Raw genomic sequence first — 26781 nt, 5'->3', positions numbered from 1 at the left:
TAATATCGCTAAAATCTTCTAAATACAGAATATAGGGAGATACCGTCATATGGGGTCTATACGAAGACCTGGACTTATTTGAGCAATTTTCTGTCATAGGATGTAGTATCCATTAGGAACCTAATTAGGAACAAATTCCAAATTTGAAACATTATGTAGTATGGCACCAATCATCAAAATACCGAATATCGGGAGGTACAGTTATATGGGTACAATACCAAAACTTAGACCTACATATATTGACAATTCGATGCAAGAATGTTTCTTACATAATGGGAACATATACTGCCAATTTACAGTAAATATGGGTTCAAATTGTGACTAAGACACCCAAAAAATCTAAATATCTCGATACAGTTATATGGACCTATAAAGCCCATTTTCAAGAGCAAAAGTCCTGCAGACCTAACACACATTTGAATAAAATGTTATCAACCTACTTCAATTCGTTCGGAAGCTAGAGTGATTTCCACAGACGGACGGACATCGCTAAATCGACACAGAATTTTATGCTGATCAAGAATAAAAATGTATATTTCGAGGTGTTACAAAAGGACTTACAAACTCAATATGCACTCCATATTATGGTGGAGAGTATAAAAATATAGCATAAATATATTAAATAGTAATGTATAGCATATAGTTTGCATATAAAAGCGTCTCTTGTCAGTTTACAAATTGTTGGCAGCGCCCAAAAGTATGCTACAATAATGCCAAATATAAAATGTGAAAAATTCATTTTACATATGACTTTAACTTGATGTGTAATCTGGCCTTTATTAAAAAGATAATAAGTATTGGAATCCTTTGATTCAGTTAAAACATATTGAAGCCAGACATTATATCATGCCTCATTTGGAACAAACAGATGTACGCATGAATAACTCAAAACGCAACTGATAAATCGATTAACATTAACATTCTTTAATTTCTCTTTCTCTCTCCCCACACTTCTCTCTTTGCAGTACCATAAAAGCGACCGAGTCCACAACAAGTATCAACACACTGGAGCATAACATACATCAGTTCTTTGTCAATTTGTTTCCCGTTGCCTACCATCAAGTGGTCCATTTGGACAAGCAACGATATGGTGAATTGCACGAGGATTACATTAATTGCTTGAAACTCACTTATGACGAGATCCAACCCTTCGGTGACATACCCACTGAAATCAGTCGCAATTTGAGGCAAAGCATTCAAATGGTACACATACTCATCAATGCCCTGCATCAGAGTGCCGAAGTTTTGGGCGAAACCGATGAATTATATGGGGCCCATTTGACGGAGAGCTGCCAGAAGCATCTGCTGCGAATGAGTTATTGTCCACGTTGTAATGGTCTGCAAAAGACGCATGTGAAAACATGTTACGGTTACTGTGTAAATGTTTTGAGGTGGGTATTTTGTGCCTAATGGACATTCGGATTTTTTTTTACAGTAAAATGAACAATTTTTCATTAAATGAAATTTTTCCTCAAGTGTTCATTTTTTGATTCTGTTTTGTTTCGGTTTTTGGGATTTTATTTAATCATTTGCCTTTTTTCTCCATTTTTTCTGGGTTTGTTTAAACACACAGAGGTTGTTCGGCCCAATATGCTGGTGCATTGGATAGCCATTGGTCAAGTGTTGCGAGTGGTTTGGAAAATTTAATGAATGTCCATATGGGTGCTGATGCTGGCATTGTTGCAGCAATTAAACAATTGGATGTTAAATTACCTGATTCAATAATGAAGGCCATGGGAAATGGTCCCGAACTGGAAAAGACGGTAAGTAGAATAAATGATGTGTGTAGTTTAGTGTATTTTAAAAATGTATGGCTTAATTGTAATTTCGTCAGAAAGAACGGGAAGTAATTTTACTGAAGCAAGTTAATCGAATAAAAAATTTCAGTCAGTTTTGTTTGTGTTCTCCTAAGTTTGGGGGATACCGTAATGATTTTCTGACCATAAATTGCAAAAATTATAAATACAGGGTGAGATAAAAAACTGCAACAAAGTCAAACACCATAATATTTTTTTTTAATTTTATTGAATGAAAGCAAAAATGTCGGAATTAGCATCAAATTTTAGAATAAGTTTAGATTTGTTCGAATTGGTCACCTTTGACACGAGTTATGGCCTTCAATCGGCCAGTGAAACCGTCACACCCTACCCGAATGTTGCTCTGTGGTATTTTGGCCCATTCCCGGCGGGCGAAGCGCTTGCTTAAGATGATCGAGACTTTGGTTTTTTTAGTGACAACCTTGCTTTCCAAAATACTTCAGACACAATAGTCCAACGGATTGGTATCCGGAGATTTTGGTGGCCATTGTGCGCTGGAAGTGAAGCGAGGAACCTCCTGTCCTATCCTGTTGGAATGTCCAAGGTCTGCGGCCAAAATGTTTTCATGCCCAAGGCTTTTATACACCCTCTAACATATATTCGCGATAAAATTCGGCATTTATTCTGATGCCACGGTCGATCGATATGAGCTGAAAGCGACCATCAGCTGTTATGGCGGTCCACACTTTTATTTTCAGCTGTAAATACGATCATTTTATTTGATTACAAACTGCTGGACAACGTATGTTTTGTCATCGGAGAAAACACAATTCAGCAGTTTACCACTTTCGGCCAAGCGAAGCAACTCTTTAGCTCTTTTGAGTCTATTTTTTTCTATTGCGGTGTAAGTTCTTGCACTTTTTGAGAATTTAATTTTTCAATATTTGCCGAATGGAATATTGCGATATGCTCAGCTCACGAGCCATTTTTCGGCCATTGCGACCCGGATTTCGATCAAGTCACTTCTTTACTTTTCGATCCATTTCTGCTGATGTTGCTGTTTTCTTCCGTCCACTTCCTTGACTTCGGGCTACGCTACCGGTATCACGGTAAGGAGCGATGGTACGAGACACAAAAGATTTATTCACGTTTAAATGCTGGAGTGCTCTAACGATAGCCGCTTGTGGTTTTCCAGCCAAATATAAAGAAATCACACTATTACGCTTGAATTCCATCACGAATATTTTTTTTCCGGAAAATTCTCACCAAAAAGCTTTTGTACGCTTGTAAGCAATATAATGAGCTGTCACTGGAATCATTTTAACAGCTATCGAACGAGTAGCTTAAATGTGACAGCAGTCTGAAGTTGGTTGCAGTTTTTTAATCTCACCCTGGATATTAGACTCATGGAAGTTTTGGAAAAAGAGCTATTATTATCCTTACTCTCACTTTTAAGGAGTTAATCTGCAAAAATTCATATTTTATATTTAAAATACTGCTAGAAATTCTACAACCTTACTTTATGTAAGTTTTTCAATCTTTAATTCGAATTAAAAAATGATTGAAAAACTGGAAAAACACTCATAGAAGTGCTGGTTATCTTTCGCATTAATTTGCGTTTCGCATAAACTGACACTTACTTTAATTTGCATTTCGTTTATTTAAACAATTCTAAGAAATTAAGAGGTTGCTGTTGTGACCCTCTTTCTCTATCCCTCTCGCTCTCTATTTAAAAACCAGTACAACATCAACAACAACAAGTGAAATTCTCTAGTAATGAAAGTGCCGACATGACTTAAATTATCAAGTAGGCAATGAATTAGTTAGTTAATGTGTAACATGGTTAGCTTGCCTGCTGCAAGGATAATTAGTTATACGGTTTACATACGAACCAATGCTTATTTACATCCACGCACACAGGTGTAACCAAAGTAATGTGGATAAGGCAGCAACATAGCAACAGAGCTATTAAGAAAGTGGTAAATGTAAACCGTTTTGGCCATTCTAGAAAAATGCACTTTAATTGTGCATGCATGTGTACATAGAAGCATATATTATGCCTGTGAGTTCAGTACTTGATGTAAACCATAATTTTGAAATATTCACCGGAGACTGCAGAAATATGTATTATTTGATTTTATAATTTAAAACGCAGTTTCCACATCGTATTAGAGTCATGTATTGTGATTGATAAGTGATTTTTAATATTTTATAATTAATATTTTTGTAGCCGAGCTCAATAATTTTTAAACTCAAACGAAACGCTATACATTCTAAAATTGAGGTACACGTCTTCGTATAGCCCCTATATAACGGCACCTCCCTACATTCGGTATTTTGATAATTTTAGCGACATTATTCAAATTTTCAAATTTCGTATTATAAGTTCGTAATGGGTGCTACAGCCTGTGATCGAAAATTGCCTATGCAGGTCCACGCCCCATATAAAAGTACCTCCCTATATTCGGTATTTTGATGATTTTAGCGACATTATTCACCAGAATTGTATCAACTTTTGTATTTAAGGTTCCTAATGGGTACCATGGCCTATCACAGAAAATTGGTATTGAAAATGGACTGTGTCATTTCACACTTAGGAATAGCCCCAGGCAACGCACCTCCTAAATTTCAATATTTTAAAGTCTTCATTAACAATTTCAAATGTACTTAGCCGTAATTTGACATAATCGTTTCTCAGAAGGTAGATTCTGTGTTCGTAATTGTTTTGTATAGTATCCACATAGTCCTACCCCTGATTTGAGGTAATTTGGCGACTTAGATTCTCATTGCTTCCATCTAACGATAACTTGGGATGAGCGCAGACGTAGATTTTTGGGTCCTGACTACATTTTCTTTTTGAAGTGACTTTAATTTATTCATTAAAATTTAAATAGGTAAAGCATATCTTTGCAAGAATGGTCAATGTAGGTCAACGTTATAAAATTGACAATAACAATAGGAAAGTTATCATGAAAAATCATGACAAATAATATGTAAAAGTTGTTCTCTTCACTCGCACTTTAAAGAGTGATCGATTTCGGGAAAAAAAATTAACTCCAAGCAAAAGTATTAATTGTATGATCTTAAAAACTTAAAAAATCTAAATATATATTTTAAAATATATTTTAACCACTCATTAACTTTTAAAAATAATTAATTTCTTAATATGATAAAGACTTTATATTTGTATTTTCTTTTCCATTTTAGGTGAAAAAAGCATGTGGTACACCAAAACTATTGCCCTCCAAAGAAGCCGATAATGAAATCAAAAAACCCATTTCTCATTATAATAAGAAGTTAAATCCAGTAGAACCTGAACTATTGCATTTCTCATCGACCATTGATAAATCCAAAGATTTCTACTCAAACATAGTTAATAAGTAAGTATTTGTGCCGGTGTCCTCCACCCACACCTCATTGAGTTGATGAAACCAATAACTGGTATCTATGAAATATTAATGCATTGTCTTATATGTTATCGATATATATTTGCAAAGATTTGTAACGGGTTTTAAAAGCAATCTTTTTATCTTGGATATGAATATAGCTAGGATCAGGTTTAAATATATAAAAACTTAACATAATATGGTTATATATAAATGAAAATGTATGTATTTAAATGTTATATAAATTTTACTTGAATAAAAAATACCCCGCAATTGTTTCTATCAATTTGGTGGAGAAACAATTTCTTTAAATAAAGCTTTAAGTAGTAGTAACATGGATTAAAAATTCTCCTTTTCCATAATAAATATTTCTTAAGATTCAGTGATCGCTGATTCTTACATTGCCAATGAAGCCTTCTTACCTTCTTGTAATTTATTTTAAAATCCCATTGTATGTTGCAGCACATTCTTAATATCCTTTTATTGTCATAATTTTCCAATGCAGCACACAATTTAGCGTTTAAATTTAGCAATTTTATAATTATAGCTTCCAAATTTGATCAAAATATCATGAATGATACAAACATATATTGGTGTGAGAATAACTCCGACAAAAAATATTGCATCCAAAATGCAATCACGACAATTGACACATTGGCAAGGCTGCAAAAATTGTAGTCTTAAATCCCAACAAAACATTGACTGAATTCTTTAAAATATATTTACCTCACAGATGTTGGTATAGTTTCCAACCTCTCCCACAAAGATGTTATGTATGAATTCTTTAATATTGACTACAATTTGGGTTAACATGATTTGATTTCAAAATTTAAGTAATTCTTTTCAAAAAAAATTTCTCACAACGACAGTTTGTTTGTTTTGTTTTTGTGTTTTTGAAGTAAATTAGTTGTGTCTGTTTACTAAACGGTTAACAATTTCTTCGTTGTCGAAAGCTAAAATATTTCATGAGAGATTGCTGAACGAGAAACGAAAGAAAAAAATTAACCAATATCTGCAAAAATAAATTCAATATTACTTCTATGCAATTCGTTTTGATTTTGTACTTTTGGTTCATTAAATTCATGGTTTTATGTTATTTATCATGGTTTATGTTATTTAACCTCTTATTATTTATTTTCAGCGTTTGCGATGATGACGAATTTCAAAGAAACGATCGTCACTGCTGGATAGGAGATCGTATTAGTGATTACGATCAAATTGTGATGACACCTGGCCAGGATACCCAACGCTACAATCCCGAAGTACCTTATGAGCCTACGTCTAAGCCAACCAAATTACATGAATTGCTTGACAAGTTGTTGAAAATTCGTAAAAATCTAGATACAGCGGTAAGTTTGATTTGTAGATAGTCACAGGCATAAATATATGTTCTTTTCCAATACCTGCAAGAATCTACTAGTCTTCAAGTTTGTTTTTCGATATCATAAAGCGAAAATCGGGTATCGTAGTAAAAACTTTTACATTGTTCTAGTTCTGGAACAGAGCAATAGATTTACATGAATAATAGGTGTGTCTGCTTACTTTTGTCTAACAACTTATTTATGAGAAAGTAAAGTAGTTTTATTCTCTTTTGCAAGAAAATGTTAAAAGTAAACAGACGAAACCCCGTACAAAACTTGCAATTATATTGCTTGTCCAAATATAAATCACCGAAAGAGAAGAAGAAGATTTGCAAATGATTGCAAGAAGAAATTTGTCCAGCAAGATTTTGCAAACTCTCACTGAAAGAACTGTCAAAATTGATCTCTTAAATCGCACTCTTTTGAAGATATTACGTGTTAACAGGTGACTTTCAGTAACAATTTGCAAGAATTGTTTCAAATTTTAAATATTTTTATTGAAATCACGATAGATTCAATACATGAATACTCTTAAAAAATGTAGTACTATTTAGTACTTTTCGTACAATTATGGAACACATTTCCAAAACCACCTTCATATTTTAGTCACAGATACCAACAAACCTCAATATCAAATTTCAGGATTCCAGCCCTATCCCTTCAGGATTCCAGCTTCAATCCCCAATTTAGTACCACTTGGAACAAATGTAGTACATTTCATTTCAAATCCACCTCCATATATTCACCACAGACAACAACAGTGACATCTATATCAAATTTCAGGATTTAAGCTCTATCCCTTCACCCAATGCCAAATTTAGTATTATTTACTACAAATTAGTACACATTTCCAAAACTACCCCATTTCTCAATTCCAGATAACAACTGAGGCCTCAATAACAAATTTGAGGATTACAGTTATATCCCTTCACCCAATACAAAATTTATATAATTTAGTTCTTTTCGCACAAATATAGGACGCATTTCCAAACCACTGCAAAATCTCAAACACAGATATCATCAATAATCTAAATATCAAACTTCAGAATTTTATCTCTATCCCTTCACCCAATACCACTCAGTATTTTTCGTACAATTATGGTTCACATTTCCGAAACCACCACCTTATATACAGGCTACACATGAACTGTTCCCTCAATACCATATTGTACCAAATATAGTACCCTTTTGTACTTTTCGTATCCCTTTAGTATGAATTTCCAAAAATACAGCCTTAGACCTATGCACCAAGACTGACCCTTGTGCAAAATTTCAAAATTCTAACATCAGCCGTTTCGTCTGGGCGTTGATTCTCGGTCAACATCAGTTAACTGCATGAATGTAAAAATTTTTACTACAATAATCGATTTTCCCTTTATGATAGCGAAAAATTTGCAAAATTAGTAGATACTATAACTAGAAGAATATAAAAGTTGTTACTACCATAACGGACCCATGGTACCATGAACGGACCTTTCCTTTATGATATCGAAAAAAATTGAAAGACCAGTAGATAATTGCAGGTTGTGGAACAGAACAACGCATTGGAAACAAATAACTTTCACCCCATGCAACTGTCTTCTGTCCGCCCTTCATCCAATCTTCGCATGTGTAAATTGGGACTATGGGAGGATAATCCTTATTTTTGTTACACCCTAAATTATTTAATTTGATTTTTGTTTTTAATTTTAGATGCCATCGCCTCCTAGAACAATTAACGACATTCAAAGTGATATGGCTGGTCATGATGATGAAGGCTCAGGCCACATAACCGACGATGTAGATGACGAAGAATACCGGTTACAAGGATCTGGTGATGGTTCTGGAGATGGTAAGTACACGCCGCATGTCATGGTTTCATTGCAGTTAAAAATAAAATTTATTTTCCCTCATTTTCAGGTGCTACCTCCTTCCCAGTTGATCCTCGTTCAGATAATAATGAAGATAACGAAATTACACCACATGAGTCATCTAATTCACCGGCCAGTACGGTATCCTCGGCGATGAGTTTAGTATATTTAACTTGTCTACTACTAGTCACACACCATACATTATTAGCAACGATACGATTTTATAAACTTAATTTAAATTAAATGACAACAAATAAACAAACAAACACACACACAAATACGTTAATAATACTGATGCTGCTGCTGCAACATGCAACACAACAACAAATCCAAGGGTGCAACTCTGTTTTATAAATTATGTAGCTATTATATAATATAAATAAATCTTTAAATGTATGTATGTACGAGTACGAATGAAAGCGAAAATTTAAGATAAAAACTCAAGAAAAAATTTAAATAAATAAATAATATAATAATACAAACAAAATGCAAATACTGAATAACGATTAAATACAGGTTGGCAGACTAGAACTACAAAAACAGAAAAAAAAAACTACAAAATCTTTATTAATTACACATGGATATGAAGTCGCTCTTAATGCTCTTAGAGTAAAATAAATAAAAAGAATGTATAAAACACAAGATAATATCTTAAGAACAAAGTGCAAAGTTGATTTCTCGAAGAAAATTCGCCAATTTTGTTTTCTTTTTTTTCTTGTCGGGAAATGTAAGAAGCATATTAATAGCGCAAACCACACATGAGCTGCTTGTTTAGATTAGGGCTGCAGCCAAAACAATGTTTATAAAACATAGCTATGATCATCCAGGATAAAAGTTTGACAAATTTCAAATAAAAATAGAAGAGATGTTAATTTATTTCACCTTGAATTAGTCATGTAATGCAGGGCTAAAACGTAAAAATTAGATGTCAAAGTTTAACATACCTTTTGCTGACATACATTTTTCTCTGACATGGGACTAACATCGAACCAAGCATGTCACAATTACAGAAGATAGAACAAGGCTACCCCCTAAATACAATTTGTTTCTTTTGGTGCCCTTATTCAGTCAAAACATATACACATTTTGTGTATGTATGTGTATTGTTTTAAATAAAAATACAATAATTTGATATTCGGTTGTTACGTAAATGCATACTTTCGATGTTTATAGGCAAGACATTGTACAATTTTGGAATATAACTGTATTGTAACCCCAAAATTCCATTTTTATTTCGAGGGTTTTCCGCAATAAAAATTTTTGTTAAAAAATGAAAAATAAACAAAGCCAACTGTTGCATATTTAGAAGTCTATTTAACACTATAAGACTCCAGCACAAAGTTGATTTTTTTTATAGTTTCTTTAAAGTTGACCAACTTTTCTTATTGAGCCATGGAACCAAGTATGAGTAGAGGAAAAAAACATTTTTAGCGCAAACCTTTAAAATAATATTCAGAAAGCTCTTCCATTTGCTAATTTTGAAATGATTCCATATATGTTGTAAGTCTATTCAATGATGGTAAACAACGTACAAAAGTATGTATTATTTAATAATAAATTGTGTGAAATTAAAAATACTAAATATTGTACTCAATTGTTCAATATCCATCTGAATTAGTCTTTTACTTGTATAATTCTAATTTTCCATCTGAAAAAAACCTTTTTAAAAAACCGTGATCTATTTCCCATTTATTTGGGGGATAATATATTTCAATTTTATTACATGTATACATGGACGTTAATTAAGCTAATAAGTCCAAGAATAAATGCTCTTATCAGGAACCTCTTGCAGGCTGCAAGTACTAATCTTGCAATTTTTAAAAAAAATCTTTATAAATTTGAAAAATTTCCTTCGTACGGGACGCACATATTCTTCTGTTTTTAAACACAACGTAAGAAAAAATAACTCGTGAAATTTCCTCTTTTCTGCTTAGGAAAACATTTATTGGTTATATAAATAGCTCTGAAATATTTGCAGAAATAAGTAGAAACATTTATAATTTTATCTTCTTCTTGTCTCGTTATAGAGCGATATACAACACGTAAGATCCTTATAACATCTGACAATTTGGTTTACAAACAAGTACGAAAGTAACCTATTGTCGCATACATTTTGCAGCAATACCCTTTAAGGTATACCTTTCTTCAATCATATCGCAGTTATGTTATTGTCATGGCTATATATTTGAATAATATAAAATCCTACGTCATTTAACAATGATCTTCTATATGTCTGTTGAAATAAAAATAGAGTCGAAAAAAATGTAAAGTTTTTTTCAACAAAGATGTTAAGATGTTTATTAAAATTGGCATCTAAAATCGGTTCATCGGTTCCTTTGGTCCCTGTTTAAAGGTAACTCATGAAAACATTTTTAAAGTTTTCGTCACATTCCGCTGACAAATTTTCAATCTGAACCGGCATCCTGAATTGACATTCATATAACAGTACTACATGATTTATGCAATAGAATCTACTTGCTATTCCCCAGCAAAATATTTCAGTAACGTCTTTTCCTAAAAATATTTTTTTTAATTCATTTACCCAATAGATTCTACTTGCTATTCCCCAGCGAAATATGTTAGTAACGTCTTTTCTTTAAAATATATATTTTTTAATTCACCCCTCATATTTCTCTTCCCTATAAATATTCGGCTAAACTTATTATTTTTTATTTTCAAGTGGTTTGCCAGATTGCAAGGAAATGCATAGATATTCCAAAGAACTAAAATATGAACTTTTTAACATAGAAACGAAATAGATTGAAGCATAAAATTCCGCTATTTGAAACGTACTCATTTTTTTTAAGAAAATATCCACAGAAATTATGTTGTTTGCTTTTTTAATTCTTTTTTCTTTTCAATATCTTCAAAATATGCAAATTTTATGCAAGGCTTAAGTTGTATTTTCGTCATCCTAAAATACTCATATTCAACATATTTTTACTTAACTAATAAAGTGCCATAAATCAGATATTATCAATTCCATATTAAAAAAATTTAATTTTCCAAACCTCCTGAATATAAATTACTGCTCAATTATTAGAAACAAGAACCCAAACTTTAAATGAATTCACCTAAAATTCTTCCTTTTTAAGGAACATAAAAAAATCCATACCAATTACAAAAACGGAAATAAAAACTAATATAAAATAGTAGAAGGGTTTCTTTTTGTCATTCTTAAATCACAAACAACAAATCCAAACTTAATTTACCTTCAAATAAGAAGTAATATGGTCATAACAATCACTTTCAAAGGAAACACTAAACTTATGTCCTTAAAAAAAAAAAACAGATATTAAAAATCAAACAAAAATATATATTATTTTATTTAAATCAGGCCCAAGTCTAATATTTTTCCAAAAATTTTGTGTAGATGGTGAAGAAAAATAAAACCTATAAAACAATTGATGTACGTAATTAAAGAACTGAAGTTTACTATTAGAAATTAAAGTAATAATATTAAAAAAACAACATAAAATATGTGCAAATATTTATAGAAGACTTACACATTACATGTCAGGGACGAAAATGTCCTCAATCGGCCAACAACCAAAAAAGTTGTACATTGCAAACAAATATAGCCATCAAGGGTATGCTCAAATTAAAAAAGTAGTTTTGAGAGATGAAACGTAAAACCAATCAATTTATATTTGACACTCGTTTTCTTGTTGACAATTTTTTTAAGAATTTCTTGTCTTTGAGACATTTTGGGACACTCAAAATATATTCCAAAAATGTTAAGTTGAATTTATATATTAGATTGCGTAACATTTACTTTAAAATTAATATTTCTTTTACAATTAAATTCAATGGGATGGATATGTTTTGCAATACCATGTTTCTTTTTTGTAAAAGCCTTGAAATATTTTAATTAATATGCCTTTGTGTAGTTTATTAATATAACACCATTAAAATCGAATGATTTTTTTCAAATTAATGATATCTCTAGATTTGCAATAAAATAAACTGAGTGTGCGGTTAATACCATCTTTACTATAGATTCTCCTTAACCAAAAACAGTTTTGGCGGTTAACTGTGCCCGTTTTATTGGATAATTTATAGGGTGCAATCGATGTCAAATTCTTCTAAAGTTTAAAATGCAAATGAAAATGAAGATTACATTTATTTACGCAAATCTAAGTTAAATAAACCTTCGGCAGCTGCACAGCTCCCACATCCATTGCAACTCAATCTCATTCAGGTTTTAATTCTGAATTCTGTGTTTAAACATTTGTTTGTGACAGTTCAAAGTAGTTTCAGCTTTTACCGAATTGAATTAAAACTCAAATGGTAAGTGAAGAAATTTCAATTAATTGTTGGCAAGATGAAGGCTTGTCTTCGTCACAATTTTAAGTTGAACTCTAAAATGTTTATTCTATATTATTGAAAAATAAAAATATAAAACAATAAAAATTAGAGATAATACATATGTATTTGGAGAAATATAAGTGTAAAATGTTTAAATGTAAATTATATATTTATATACTAAAATTAAAAGATAAAAACCTAAAAGAAAGAAATATTAACGTAATAAATATAGAATTGAAAGGTCTATGAGGACGTAATGCATTGCCAAAAAAATGGAAGTGGTTAAAATAAGCAAGACTGCTACTTCCAGATGCTAGGTTACCCTAAAACAAAGCATTGCGTCTTGATCGTTCTTACATCCTAAAGCATAACTACTAATTAAATACAAAAACAAATTATATTATATTATAAAAATTAATATTATTAATAGTAAAAAAAAACAAAATAAATCTTAGTTAGTAGCAAATTAATACAAAAACAAACGTAAGGGATAAACAATATGATGGATACTAATAATGCACAATAAAGAAGCGACAAACAAAAACAATTGTTTTCTTAAAACAATAAAACAAATTGAAAAAATGGCTTTCATTCACGGCCTCGTTTTGTATCATCGATTGTTAGATGTTTTTGTTTACTGTTGACGTTTCGTTTTTTTATCATTTAAAAATCAAGAAATACAGGGTGACACTTTAACTAAATTTTGTCTATATTTGTTTCGATACGAAACGTAGGTCTCGCATACAAGTGGCCAGGATAGTAGAAGTCTAAAACAACAAAAACTTTATTTTTATTATTTAATATGTTAAACCTCTACCTAGTTTTAAAATTAAAGAAAACCAGTAAAAAGCAAAACAATATTTAATTAAAACAAAAATAAACTAATAAAACAAACATTTTTGCATGTGATTAATAATGATTAAGTTAATTCTTATAATAAATATTTTTATTATAATTACAATTGATATACATATGTATGTACGAAAGAATGAATAAAAGATTATTATTTGGTTAAACATATTTGGATTTTGTTTTAATCTCAAACCAGTAGCTTTATTGGAGGTGGTATTTAAAAATATGGCATACATATGATGCACATGATCAGTAAGTGTGTTGGTTACCTCGAGGATTTGTTAAAATTTGTTCAAATTTTTACCGGAAGCTGTTCGTTTACCCAAAAGTCCAGTAAGTGAGAGCGAAATGAGGGAGACATTTGAGTTAGTAAGAGTTTGCAAATTCTTACTGGTAAATTTTCCCCAGTAAGAATTATCATGTTCAATAATCAGGTGTTTTGTAAAAAAAGAAACAATTTTAAGCGATCTTTAAAAAAAATTAAAAATAATAATTTATGAGTAGATGATGACTTATTTCGTTGAATTATGGGTAAAATCCAGCTAAAACGAGTCAAAACATATCAGTTGGTTTATATATCCTCAGTCAACGCTCGATTATTTAAATATTTTTTGACTTCTGTTGTGATTATTCTAGGAGTAGGTTCAGAAGGAATGGTGCAATATTGTCCATTTTGTATCGGACCTAAATTAATATGATATAAATATTGCGACGTGACAGGTTTAGGCTATATTGGTTACTTACTTCACATAATATGAGATATGTGATAATTTTTAGAAAATGTTAAAATGTGCGTGAGGTGGCAGATATTGTCGACCGAAGTATTTCTTTTTCGTACTTCATCTAATACAGATAAAAATATTGTTATGGGAAAAATTACACGAAAATCGAACATGAGAGAAATCCTAAACCCTATGTGCGGGAGGTACCAGAAAAATGGTCTGATCTCCACCATCTTTATAACAGCTTTTGTGTTGTGGGAAATATTGAGATGTATAAATGGAATCGGATACTAATTTCACGTTTTATGAGCTTCATGGTTATTCAAAATTTTGACCCTTTGTGGGGGAGGTACCAGAAAGAGTGAACCCATATAGCCCACCTTTCCAGCAGACATAGTATTAGTAGAAATAATGAGATTTGTGAAATGTAAAGAGAACCGGATGATTTTTTTTTTTCGCATTTTATACTCGTTTTATTATTCAGAACGTTGACCCTTTGTGGGGGAGGTACCAGAAGGAATGGTCCGATCTCTACCATGTTTAAAACAGAGCTAGTGTTGATAGATATAGTGAAATGTACTAAGTCTGAATTGAATGTTAATGTTAATGATGTTAAATTCGTGTTATGTGAGCTTCATTGATATTCAACATTTTGACCCTTTGTGTGGGAGGTACCAGAAGCAGTGGACTGATATATTCCATCTCCACACCAAACCTTGGGTTAATAAAAATAGTAAATTATTTTCTATGACCTAAAAACGTTACTTCGATGAGGCAATATTTAAAATTTCGTAATGTTGTGGGAATAATAGTTTGTGTGTAAAAATTGAAATTATCCAATTGGATTGCGTACATTCATGGCGAATTACCCATTTCATTTTTTGGAGAGAATAAAATTTTGGAATGGAATTGATTATGACGTCTTTGTCGTTTAGAAGCATACACGTCATGCAATAATTAAGTGGAATGTCCCTGACTATCAAATGCAAGTTGAACTTGCCGAAAGAAATGAAAAGAGGCGTACTCATATTGTACACGTTCGTGCTGCACAATTACCACCTCATCCGACAAAATTTTACTAGAAGAAGTCTAGTCGTAAATGTGGACTTAAATCGCGCTTCTACACTGTTTTGATATTGTTACATTGAGCTTCTGCTGCACTTGCCTGTTGCACATACTTCTTACCCTATATCCGGTATTTTAATAATATTTGCAACATTATTCACCGGAATTGTTTCAAATTTCGTATTAAAAGTTCGTAATTGATACTCCAGCCTATGACAGAAAATAGTATATATAGTATTACTTCTTAATATAGCCCCCATATAATGGTTTCCCTTTGAGTGGTATTTTTCTACGAATTTTTTTTTTTTGGACATTTTTCAAGTTGCTTCGAAATAGTGAAGAGTATTAAAAGTTCTGCCCGGCCGTACTTAGCTGCTGTTTTACTTGTTCAATATGATTTTTTTTATATAAAATTTTACTACAGTGCAATGTCCAGAATGAGTTTCCTAGTAACAGAAAAAAAGTTGTTAAACTTAAAACACGCCAAGGACGAAGGAGCGAAAGCCATTTTCACGGTGAAGAAACAGAGAATGTATTACATATTGTGTAGTCCGACATGTCTGCTCAAAGTTGGAAGTTTTTTCCGACAAGGAATTAGGTACCATGTGAACTTAGTATGAGGAATTTCGTCCGATAATGCCGATAGAAAAATTATTAATCGATACCCACTTATAAAATAAAGTATCGATATCGTCATCGGTTTTTATCCACCTCTATTTCTTATTTACATATTCGCATTACTTATGCGAACCTGCGTGTTTTTGTTTTTCTTTTAAAAACCAAACTTATTTACATTTTAAAGTGAAGAATTTACAAAATTTGCAACGAGAATTAAACAGCTTCAACAATGCCCACAGAAATTGAAAACTTGAATCCCAATGTGTATAGTAAATCCAAAGAACGTATTGTTACCAAAGAAGAAACAGATGAATCTATAGTTGATCCCTTTGATAAGAGGGAAATATTTGGTAAGAAAAACGTTCAAAGTCCTATTAATAACATACTAACAAATGTCAATCAAATAGACTTAATACGCAACATAAACGATCCAGAACATCCGCTAACATTAGAGGAGCTACATGTTGTCCAAGAGGATTTGATTAAAGTTGATGATAAAGGCAACAACATTTTTGTTAACTTCACACCAACTATACCACATTGCTCCATGGCTACGTTGATTGGACTATCAATAAGAGTGAAGCTATTACGATCCCTGCCACCTCGTTTTAAGGTAACTGTCGAGATTACACCTGGAACTCATGCCTCTGAAAATGCTGTGAACAAGCAATTAGCTGATAAAGAACGAGTAGCAGCAGCTCTTGAAAATAAACACCTGGCGGAGGTAATCAACCAATGTGTTGCTGCAAAGGAGGCTATGGGTGCTTAATGATAAGGAGACAAATTACTTTTTTTATAGTTTTGTTTTATTTCTAATAAAAACTTAATACAACAACTTATTCCATATTTACAGAAGCAATTTCTCCATAAATGTCTATATTCTGGTCTTAACTACTCTTTTTAGCTTGTGCTTGTATGCTCGTAGCTGGTCGTGGTTTTGTGGGATCATATTTATAGGTTTTTACCAAAGGTCCTCTGCCGGCTTTAGCAAAACGAATCTCATCCAATCGTGAACGTTCCTCCAATTCTTTGGTAATCTTCATATTTTGCCATGCTAGAATAAAAAAAATAAATGGTAATCCATAAACAATTACTAGTTTGGTTAACTTACAATCTTTCATGCCTTCTACAAACTTCTTTTTCTTGACTGGCAAGTTTTCGGCTTTGTGTGTTATCATTTTGTCGATTTTAAAGTACTCTCTCACTGCAGGTATTTTCAAAACAGCAACCTGTGTTATATAGAATTAAGAAGAGTCATTAACGTTTTAACTTCTGTGTTAAAAACTTACCTGTCCCAATGAAATGAAATTGCTGCATGCCCAATATGTCAAAATAGCTGCCGGGAAATTCATTGTAAAGGGGAAAATTACAAGTGGCAAAGCGCGCAAAACATATTTCATCATGCCCATATTCTGTGCCGATAATCTGGCACTATCTGTACCAATTTCGACGGTTAGAAGCAGGGTTAAACTTGTTATGACGGGTAACATAAATGTAGGATCTGCAATTGTTAAATCAGTAAACCAGAAGAGACCACCATCTCTCATTGATTCTACTGGCGCATTTGCCATTCCTCTCAAGCCCATAAAGAATGAAATGAAAAGAGGTGCTTGAGCCAAAGGGACAATAAGATTCTTCAACGGATTTAACTCTTTCTCCTTCATGAATGCCATCATTTCCTGGGCATAGCGTGCGGAATCGATGGCATTGCCAGATTGTCGAGCTTCGGTCATTTTCATTTGCAACAACTGCATTTGCGGCATATTATTGTTCATTTTGGCAGCATTGCGTTGAGCCATAATGACCAAGGGGAAAATTATGGTACGTACTACAACAGTGCCAATTGCAATAGCGCCCCACCAAGGCAAATCCCAAGTGACATGCAAGAACTCCATACAATTTTGCACTAGACCAACCGGTGACCAACCTCCCAAACCAATTGAAGCGAATGAAGGTTCACCCAAAGCATTTAGAACAGGACCAGCCAATTCGCCGACATTTTCTGGAACTGCTGGTGCAGCTGGAATATCAGCCAAATTAACGATAGTCTTTCCAGTCGTCTCACTTGCTGCTTCTGCACTGGCAAATCGGACACCTAATGTTGGCATGGACAATGCCATCATTGGTAACTTGGTTGTGTGAGATTGTTGCCATTTTTTGTTTCCACTTATATCCACATGGAAATCTCTCGAGTTTGAATATAACGAAGACGCAGTGGGTGATGTAAACTAAAAAATCACAGAGAAGGCAATTTTTTTATTCACAAGTGTTTCAGGTTATGTCACTTCATTGCCGTCTTTAAGACTTGCCGGAGCTTAAGCACTGCCTACTTACCTTACTATGTAAATTTAAATGCTTGAGGCCACTTGTGTGGCGCAACATGTGAATTCGTTGGAAAATCATGGCTGGGCGTCCTGACTTTAATTAATAAATGTTAGGAAAAGTATTTTCTAACTTTGAACAGAACACACAGAACGCAGGAGTTGCAAAGTTCTGTTTTTATAGAGAGAAATGTCATGTGAAAACATATGATTTGCCCTCAGACATGACGTCCATTTAATTTACAGCGTTAAGAGTCAACGTATACACAGAGAAAAATAAAATTATTTTGCATGAACTGAAGACAGTTTTATCGACACTGAACTTCTTTCGATTGTTTTATAGATGACGGTGATTATGGCGCTATCGATAAAACAACAGCCACAAAATGAATTACTTAGCCGATAAAGCAGTATATTTATATATGACTGTCGTTATATCGCTATGATCTTATCTCTAAAGTGGACGAGATGTCCACTTGACACAAGTGGACGATATGTGTCAATTAAGACACATTTGGTCTGTTCCAGAACTGCAATAATGTACAATTTTAACTACGATAACTGGTTTTTCCTTTATTATATCAAAAAATAATAGATTATTGCAGATTCTGGGACAGAGCAATTGTTATTTTACCGATAAAGAGTAATACGACATTACGAGTAGATAACTACCCTTAAAATGTTGGCGTTACTGGAAAATTATGCGTGGTAAATACTGAATGAAGGCCTTGAAAAAGTGAACTTTTCACGCTGTCCATTTCATGTCTAACATAGTCGATGAAATAATTGTACAATGTGTGTATGTGTTGTTGAAATTTTATTTCATATTACAACTTTTGGGAAGTACAAATGTTTCCGTTTTGGTATAAAAAAGAATTGCAATTGTATTGGGAACTCAATATGTTAAAAAATCTAGGGCTATCAATTCAAAGAGAACATTGAAGAGAAAATTAATATGCTGTTTTTCTTTATATTCTAATATTTTTTTTAATTATTTTCTTTTTTTTAAATATGAAGTTGATCCAAAAGTTTTAATGAAGCTAACAAATAACAATAAAGAAATAAATATCGTTTTATCACTGATTTATTGATGTTTTCTAAAAGCAAAAAAAAATTGTCTGATGAGCAGGTTCTTGTTCATGAGCAGGGCTGCTTTTAATACAAACGTTCTGCAAAAGAATTTTGACAGTGCTCTCACTTAGTATTTGCAAAATCTCGCTGGACAAATTTCTACTTGCAATCATTTCCTGTTCTTCTTCTTCCAGTGATTTATATTTGGATAAGTGATTCGAGAGAGGAATTTTGACAGTGCTTTCACTTAATATTTGCAAATTTTCCTGGACAAATTTCTTCTTGCAATCATTTCCTGTTCTTCTCCTTCGGGTGATTTATATTTGGGTAAGAATATTTAAAACTTATTTATTTTGGTAATCACAGGCTAATTGTTTAGTTAAATTTAAAATTTGTGTGAACTTTTTTTTTTTTTGGTTTTAGAAAGTTGAAAATTTGTGTGAACTTAATTTGTTTTTATTGCTTGGTTTTTGATAAATCAGCTGATTGCTTGCAGTCTGTCGTCTGCATATTATTTACAGTTTTCAGCAAAAGAGAATAAAACTTTCAGAAAGAAACTGCTGTACATTTACTGTAATGTAACAATTACTTGTAATTTTTTCGGGGAATTCCAAATATAAACAAATGTATTTTGACAGAATGGGTGAAATCAGCTGGGCTAATCCGACGACTTAAGGAGCAGGTACATAAAAAGCTTGAAGTCATGGCATATTAATGTCAAATTATAAAGGAAAATGACGGCAGGATTTTAGTGCGGCTTTGTAAATCCTTTATGAAATGTCACAAAATATGCCCAGCCATGACTTCAAGCTTCTTATGTACTTGCTCCCTTATCCAATAGGCCTTGTAGGAAACAAAACCGATATTAAGATATCGGGACTTATTTTGTACTGCTTGCGTAGATGAGTGGGAACAAAATCGAAACTGAAATGTAGTGGGCTGGATGACGCAATATTGGTAACGAAACAGTACAATACACATTGCAAACGTTTCCCTGTATATTAACTCATTGAGTTAAATCCCTCCATTTTTATACATTTTTTTTAAATCACACAATGTTAAAAGGTAAAAAAAAACAAAACCTATTTTTACAATGACAACTCTTAATATACCAGTCATCGTTTCGCACAGCAAAGGTTTGGAAACGTTTCCTGGCGTTTCGTTCGCAAACTACACAAATCGGCAACTCACAGCCGAAGTATATTAAAACTGAGAATACATAAAAAGCTTTTTTGACTGGCTTAATTCATCAACTGGCTTCTTCGTAAAAAAATAAAGATTTCAGGTTGACTTAGTTCGATTTTGCTCCTACGCTCCTTTGTTCTATTCCAAAGAATCCAGCCGATGACTTATGTCTGTCAAAAAGGAGTTTTATGTATTCTTACCTTAAGGCAATCGTATTCTTTATGTATTTCTGACATTGAAATGTTTGTGGGTTTGTTTTGTTTGGAGTACAAAACGAGTGAAAAAAATTAAAGTTTGTGATTTCGTGTGAGCGGTACGTTCGCTGTACAAGACTACAACTTTAGGTTTGTGTTTTTCAAATTGAATAATTCTGCCCTAACTTAACATGGTAATTATTGTACCATGGCAGAAGAATACAGGTAGATCATCAAGTCTTGGAAACATTGATATGTCAAAAAAAATTTAAATGTTTTTTTTCAAATATAAGTAGACTTTTATATGTTTTCTTATACGGCGTCATTCGTCGATGCGTCTACCTATATTCTTATACCATATATTGTACCATGGATAAAACAGTTAAAATAAAACGTTCAGTGTTGCTAGAACAGTCCCATTTGGTTGTTGTGTTACCGACGCTGCATGTCATGAAATAACGCATCCATCCTCAAAGGGCATGTTTTCGCGTCAGGTTGATGCACAAAAGCTAAACTCATTACGCAGAGCAATAAGGAGTGTTTCCACTATTGCCAACGAGAGTGATATAGCATTCATTTTCTTTCTAATGCAATATTTATTCACATAAATTTTAAATATATCAAAATAATGACCAACTCGTTCATTTAAACGATGTTCTCACTGCTCTTATAACATATGTCGAATCACATTTCAAATATCACAACTAGTTTCAAATTTAAGCAGTTTCTACAGTTGAAAAGTTTGTCGAAAGAATAGTAAGTTTTGTGGGAAAGAAGGAAGGTGTATGAGGCAGAGGTATATTCAATTGTTAAATGTTCTATATATGTCTCGAACTCTTTAACATGCCATTTTTATACCCTCCACCATACTATGGAGTGTATATTAACTTTGGCATCCCGTTTGTAACTACTCGAAATACTCATGTCAGACCCAACAAAGTATATATATTCTTGATCAGCGTAAAATTCTAAGTCGATTTAGCGATGTCCGTCTGTCTGTCTGTTGTAATCACGATATCTATCGAACGAATTGAGATAGAAGGCTAGAAATTTTCTAGAAAAGGTTTATGTGTGCTCGTTATAATTGTTATGGAATATTTTTCAAAAAATCAAACATGTTCTCTTTTGTTTTTTCTATAAAAATAATTAAAAAAACAAATTTAATACTTTATTTAATCAATAAATCATTGCACTGCCCCAAAGGTAGAAAATTAATTTGTCTATGTTTCTATGTAGACTATTATACTGTAAAAAGATTACTTTTCACCTTTATTTTACTTTTTTGTACATCGGGTGAAATGACTGGCGTCGTATTCTCCATCGAGTTTATTCTTTCCGTAACTATATTCGATGCAACTAGTTTGTCAACTGCTGTATTAACAGATGAATTATTCTTTTGACCATCAGTTGTTTGCAACATTTCATTATTCGTATCCTTGTGATGTTTAGCTTGATGAACAATTAGCAGTGACCGATTTATTGTTGTATATGGACAGTGCGAACATTTGTGTAAAACTGTATCAGCCTTATCGGGATGTTTGTGACGTACATGTTTCTGAAAATGATAACATTAACAAAACCAACACAAAATATTTGTTATTCCTTCTTTTCACTCACCTGATACGTTACGCTTTGAACGGATTTGTAATCACAGAATTGACAATCGTACATTTTTTTGTTTTCATGCCCCATCCGATGGCGCCGAAATGCATTATGATCATTTGTGGCATAATTACACTGTTGACATTTGAATCGTTTCTCTTCTTTGTGTGTTAACAAGTGCAATTTTAACGATGCTTTGGTGCTCATAACCTTCTGACAAATATCACATTTCATTATTGATGATGCATTATTCTTACAACAATGTTCCTTTAATGTTTTCTGATGTGAAAATGTCGAACCACAATCAGGACATCGATGTATGTTTGGTTGTGGTAGTTCTTTGGGAGGTGCCGATGTATTATTGGAATTCAATTGAACTCTATGCCAGCGTCGATGATTTTTTAATTGCTTCGAGTTTTTGAAAGCCTTTCCACATTGTTCACATTTGTAGTTTCGATCATCAGAATGAATTTTGGCATGAGTATTGGCCAGTCTCGAAAATATAGGTGTCTTAAAGTCACACAAATCGCATTTATACAATTCCATATCGATTTGATGGGCGCGCCATAAATGAGTGTGCAGTGTATTCCAATTACTAAATTCCATCGATTTACACTCTGGACAAATTGCTACTTGATTGCTATTCACATTGGCTGGGTCAATGTCATGGCATTTTATGTGATATTCCAAAGTTTCGTTCTTTTTAAACCGAAAAGCACAACCTTTAAAGCTACATTTTACAAATACATCATTTGTTGATGTGGATTCCAAGGCCATTCTGGTACGATTAGATCCAAATGGTCTACCGCGAACGCTAACAGGTTTCTTGGGTGGTTCCATTAAATTATTTGCAACATATATACGACCCTTTTCTGCAGGAGTTTCTTGGGCGGGAGGAAATTTGTCCTTAGGCACAGCTGAATCAGATTCTGAAGAAATTTCCCTGTTAATCATAATTGAATCTGTAACCGGCACTAAAGGCGGTATTGGAATGTCATTTGATGATGTTGTGGCTGAGGATTGCGATGTTGACATGTGTGTGACCGTTGCTAAGAGAGGTGTTATTGTATTGACGTTCTTAGAAGTTACAGAGGACGTTGATGTTTTAATAAAATTGTTATCACTACTCTCGTTAGGAATATGTATTGGAGAATGAGGTACTCGATCCACGATAGAATTCTGAGTTATGCTGTTTAGTTCGTTACTGGAAATTATATTGCAATCGGAGTTTTTGTTTAATGTAGATGATATTTTTGGACTTCGTGCATTTATTTCACATACACTTAATGCTGTCAATATAGGAGAACGGGGCTCTGTCGTGACAGGAACTTCTTTATGCAATTCCACACGTATAATGGGTATATTGGATTCGCATTCATTTCCTAATGTTGTAGAATCTTTTGTCTCCGGTGTTGCATTACTCAATTCACGTTTAAGATTTTCTGCATCTTCTGATGTGCCACAATTGCCTTTTGCAACAACAGAGTTATCTATTTGCTCCGAAATATTGGCAATAGAAGAAGTTACATCTGAAGTATTATCATTTGCATAATTAGTATCGTGTACCATGTCATGAATATAACTCGTTCCTCCCGTCAGTTCTTCTATGTCTCTGATTGTAATTAAAGACATTTGAGGATTATCCACTTCCATGCTGCTGGAAAAGGTCTTTTGATTATCTCCCGTCGAATTCAAGACAACATGCCCCTCTCTATTGTTATTGTTGTTTGTTACCGGATTATTGGTAGCCTCAGTTATTATGCCATTAATGTCCTCGGCCAAATCATCGTATGTTTCGGGCCATTCATTGGCCATTTGACTGTCCAAATCTTGAAACTTAAAAGCATCAGAATCGTCATAAATACCATGACCAATTAGATTATCATCATTCATATTTATGTTATTGTCTAGTCCTTCGGTACTGTGATTATTATCCAAATTGGGAGCTATTAGGTGTTGTACTTCATTTTCGTTCATCAGGTTTAGTTCGTCAACTGTTCGTAAATGCAATGTGCCCCTTTGCTCCGAGTTTGTTGAATTTTTACTCTGAAAATCAAAAAAATATATAGAGTTGTGATAGCCAGGAAATTACAAGATATAAACCCAATGTAAGTATCGGGGATTGACCCGGTTCTCAAACGTAAATTAATATATACCATTTGACTTATATCAGCGTTGGTTGGATGTTGGAATTCGTTTTCATTCATTAAATTCAATTCGTCAACAGTACGCAAATGCAATGTTCCGCGTTGGGGTTCTGGGGGTGCTGGAGGAAAGTTGTTATTCTAAGAGAAAAGTAAAATTAACACATTTACACAATATTCATAAACATTGAAATCAAAGCAAAAGTTACCGCTGTATTTATAGGTTCTTCCAAATTTACTGCAGATGAATCTGGTGGAGGAGTAGGGTCAGTTATAAGTGTAACACTTTCTACCTGGCCTCCACAATTATTTATTCCCATATTGTCAACATTGACTAGATATAATGGATTATTATCCAGTATGTAGTTATTATCATTTGATGATGAATTTATATCTATTTGATAGGCGTTGTTGGTCATATCATTATGACCGTAGGACCCACTAACATTACTTGTTGAAATTGGTATATTGGTATTCGTTTCATATATAAAAGGTATGTGTGCGGAGTTCGAGTCAAAGGGTTGTGTAGCATTGTTAAATATATTCGATTGACTTTCAATGTATTCCAGAGGCATTAAATTAAAACTTTCAACACTTTTAACATAAATTTTGGGTTTTCTCGTTTTATCGCAGTCTCCATTGCTTTGGTTCCTACTCATGGAGATCATGTCATTTTGGTTGTCATTAAAAGAAGCAGGATCTGTTGCGTTTGATACAGTCTCTCCGTGCTGTTGATTGTCTGTGTTATCTGCTGAAAAAATACTATAATTAGTATTATCCATGCCATAATCCCGTCTCAATAATGCAGGCTCTCGCAACACATCAACGCTTTTTATGGAAATTTTTTGTTTTGGTGCCTTTTGATTTTGATGCAGACTGGCATTGCTGCTGTTATTGTTGCTACAATTTCCAAATAATTGATTTTCAGTTTGTTCAATTGGTTGACGATTTGGTTCCCTTAGACATTCAACATTTTTCAAATAAATGCGACTTTTTCTCTGCGGTTCACTTTGTATTGAATCACCGGATAATCCTTTCGTTGATTGTTGAGTGTCTTTGCTGTTAGCTTGAACAATGGAGTGAGCTAATTTAAGTGCCTCATCTTTTGGCATGATGTGATCCAGTCGCAAATGGGTTTCAAGTGATTCTTGTATATAGAAAACATTAGTACATCCTAAAATTAATTATTTTTGTTATATTATTTAGTACATCAATGGGGTATAAGGAAATTTGTTCCTTGTGTGGAGCACAATACAATTTTTTGTTAATTACCTGGACACTTCAACTCTTGCCGGAGGGCTTCCTTTTGTTTATCGGCATGTCGAGATTTTTCATGTTCGTATCTCTGATTGTCACTTAAACTTATAAAGGGGCATAGCGAGCATTTATAAACTTGGCATGAAGCTTGGTTTATTAACTGATCCTCTTCTTTGTGTTGATTTTCCTGCTCATTAATATTTTCGACTCGTTCTCCAACAAGTTCGTTTTGATTTTGTGCATTATCCTCAGCGTTTTGATTTTTTTGCGTTGCCGAAGGCGCCCTTGGTGGAGTTGGAGTAGCATTCGTTCTTTCTTTAGAAGAATCAGAACCTTCTGATTTAATTGGTTCTGATTTAATCTCTTCTTGGCGACTTATATTTCTACGAAACACATTGCCGTAACTTGTACGTTGTGGTTGGACATCTGTGGTGTGGATCTGTACAAATGGTATATTTACAAAAGTGGTCGGTGCCGGGCCTGCAGGCACTGCCGAGGTGTTGGACACACATAAATTCGTGGCAGTATCTGCAATTTTGTTAGGTTCATCCCTCGTGTGTGAAAGATAGGGGAAAATATTGGTTTGACCTCCATGATGCCTCTGCTCTACAGCTGGTGTTGTGGACAGTAATTCACAGTTGTTGGAATAATGACTTGTTGTTTGGGCATCATAGTCAACTAAGGAACTATCAATGGATGACGGCTAGAAGAGTTGGTCAATGGAAACAATTACTTTAACGATTTATAGGGGGATGCTACTCGTTACCTGGTAGTTCGAAATACAAAAATAGCTGTCGTACATTGAATAATTAGCATCATTCATAGTTTCGAGAATCTGGACAATTTATTTGAGCTGCTCCCTACCATGGAACGGTGGACACTGATGAAAACACTGACTGAGAGAAACCAAAATGAAAGACGTCCCCAACGAAACGAATATGAAGGCAAAAAAGAAATAAAAAATAAACAGAAAGCAAAATCCCTTGTTTACGAATTAGTGTAAGGCATAACGTCGAGTACTCTCTTGTTTACGAATAAGACGTGAGGAAAACGCAATCAGACTAAACACATTCTTTTAATGAGCTTCG

At 33.2% G+C, this 26781-nt stretch overlaps 4 protein-coding genes and 1 long non-coding RNA gene across 6 annotated transcripts in view; 2 read left to right on the top strand and 3 right to left on the bottom strand.

Annotated features, from left to right (window-relative positions):
• The window catches only part of LOC109611920 (uncharacterized), a 66422-nt gene extending 60146 nt beyond the window's left edge, over window positions 1–6276 (bottom strand). The window contains exons 1-2 of one of the 2 annotated variants that reach the window (XR_009344213.1): window positions 5870–6023; window positions 5566–5806 (exon numbers count right to left, since the gene is read on the bottom strand). This is a non-coding gene — a long non-coding RNA (uncharacterized LOC109611920). Of the gene's footprint in view, window positions 1–5565; window positions 5807–5869 lie in introns of those variants that run through there. The other variant, XR_002194912.2, reaches the window with a different exon arrangement.
• The window catches only part of LOC101898792 (division abnormally delayed protein), a 270655-nt gene extending 261814 nt beyond the window's left edge, over window positions 1–8841 (top strand). The window contains exons 4-9 of the mRNA XM_059131732.1: window positions 966–1391; window positions 1574–1763; window positions 4965–5137; window positions 6285–6492; window positions 8197–8335; window positions 8404–8841. Of these exons, the coding sequence (XP_058987715.1) occupies window positions 966–1391; window positions 1574–1763; window positions 4965–5137; window positions 6285–6492; window positions 8197–8335; window positions 8404–8597 (1330 nt within the window). The 3' untranslated portion in view covers window positions 8598–8841. The remainder of the gene's footprint in view (window positions 1–965; window positions 1392–1573; window positions 1764–4964; window positions 5138–6284; window positions 6493–8196; window positions 8336–8403) is intronic.
• Window positions 8842–16013: 7172 nt separating this feature from the next.
• On the top strand, window positions 16014–16758 carry LOC101897065 (MIP18 family protein galla-2). The gene is made up of 2 exons (XM_005186929.4): window positions 16014–16269; window positions 16327–16758. Exons 1-2 carry the CDS (start codon window positions 16149–16151, stop codon window positions 16686–16688), a joined length of 483 nt encoding a protein of 160 aa, XP_005186986.1. The 5' UTR covers window positions 16014–16148; the 3' UTR covers window positions 16689–16758.
• LOC101897242 (mitochondrial inner membrane protein OXA1L) lies at window positions 16704–18458 on the bottom strand. Its single transcript, XM_005186930.4, has 4 exons — window positions 18254–18458; window positions 17209–18147; window positions 17031–17148; window positions 16704–16973 (listed from the first exon to the last, which is right to left on the bottom strand). Exons 1-4 carry the CDS (start codon window positions 18320–18322, stop codon window positions 16807–16809), a joined length of 1293 nt encoding a protein of 430 aa, XP_005186987.1. The 5' UTR covers window positions 18323–18458; the 3' UTR covers window positions 16704–16806.
• Window positions 18459–21773: 3315 nt separating this feature from the next.
• Window positions 21774–26770, bottom strand: LOC101898616 (putative uncharacterized protein DDB_G0282133). The gene is made up of 6 exons (XM_005186938.4): window positions 26460–26770; window positions 25709–26396; window positions 24646–25610; window positions 24449–24577; window positions 22308–24338; window positions 21774–22245 (listed from the first exon to the last, which is right to left on the bottom strand). Exons 1-6 carry the CDS (start codon window positions 26514–26516, stop codon window positions 21931–21933), a joined length of 4185 nt encoding a protein of 1394 aa, XP_005186995.1. The 5' UTR covers window positions 26517–26770; the 3' UTR covers window positions 21774–21930.
• Window positions 26771–26781: the final 11 nt, after the last annotated feature.

The sequence above is a fragment of the Musca domestica genome, unplaced genomic scaffold, assembly GCF_030504385.1.
Source record: "Musca domestica strain aabys unplaced genomic scaffold, Musca_domestica.polishedcontigs.V.1.1 9, whole genome shotgun sequence".
Lineage (NCBI taxonomy): Eukaryota > Metazoa > Arthropoda > Insecta > Diptera > Muscidae > Musca > Musca domestica.
This window is presented reverse-complemented; position numbering and strand designations above follow the sequence as displayed.

What these genes read in the sequence shown, in the direction of transcription:
- LOC101897065 (XM_005186929.4), top strand. Translation starts at nt 16,149, where the DNA reads ATGCCCACAGAAATTGAAAACTTGAATCCCAATGTGTATAGTAAATCC. An exon ending in TGATAAGAGGGAAATATTTG is followed by an intron (nt 16,270 to 16,326) that starts GTAAGAAAAACG and finishes TCAATCAAATAG; the next exon opens with ACTTAATACGCAACATAAAC.
- LOC101897242 (XM_005186930.4), bottom strand. Translation starts at nt 18,322, where the DNA reads ATGATTTTCCAACGAATTCACATGTTGCGCCACACAAGTGGCCTCAAG. An exon ending in ATTTCATTTCATTGGGACAG is followed by an intron (nt 17,149 to 17,208) that starts GTAAGTTTTTAA and finishes TATATAACACAG; the next exon opens with GTTGCTGTTTTGAAAATACC. An exon ending in TGTAGAAGGCATGAAAGATT is followed by an intron (nt 16,974 to 17,030) that starts GTAAGTTAACCA and finishes TTTTTATTCTAG; the next exon opens with CATGGCAAAATATGAAGATT.
- LOC101898616 (XM_005186938.4), bottom strand. Translation starts at nt 26,516, where the DNA reads ATGAATGATGCTAATTATTCAATGTACGACAGCTATTTTTGTATTTCG. An exon ending in TTTGTATTTCGAACTACCAG is followed by an intron (nt 26,397 to 26,459) that starts GTAACGAGTAGC and finishes CAACTCTTCTAG; the next exon opens with CCGTCATCCATTGATAGTTC. An exon ending in AAGAACCTATAAATACAGCG is followed by an intron (nt 24,578 to 24,645) that starts GTAACTTTTGCT and finishes CTTTTCTCTTAG; the next exon opens with AATAACAACTTTCCTCCAGC.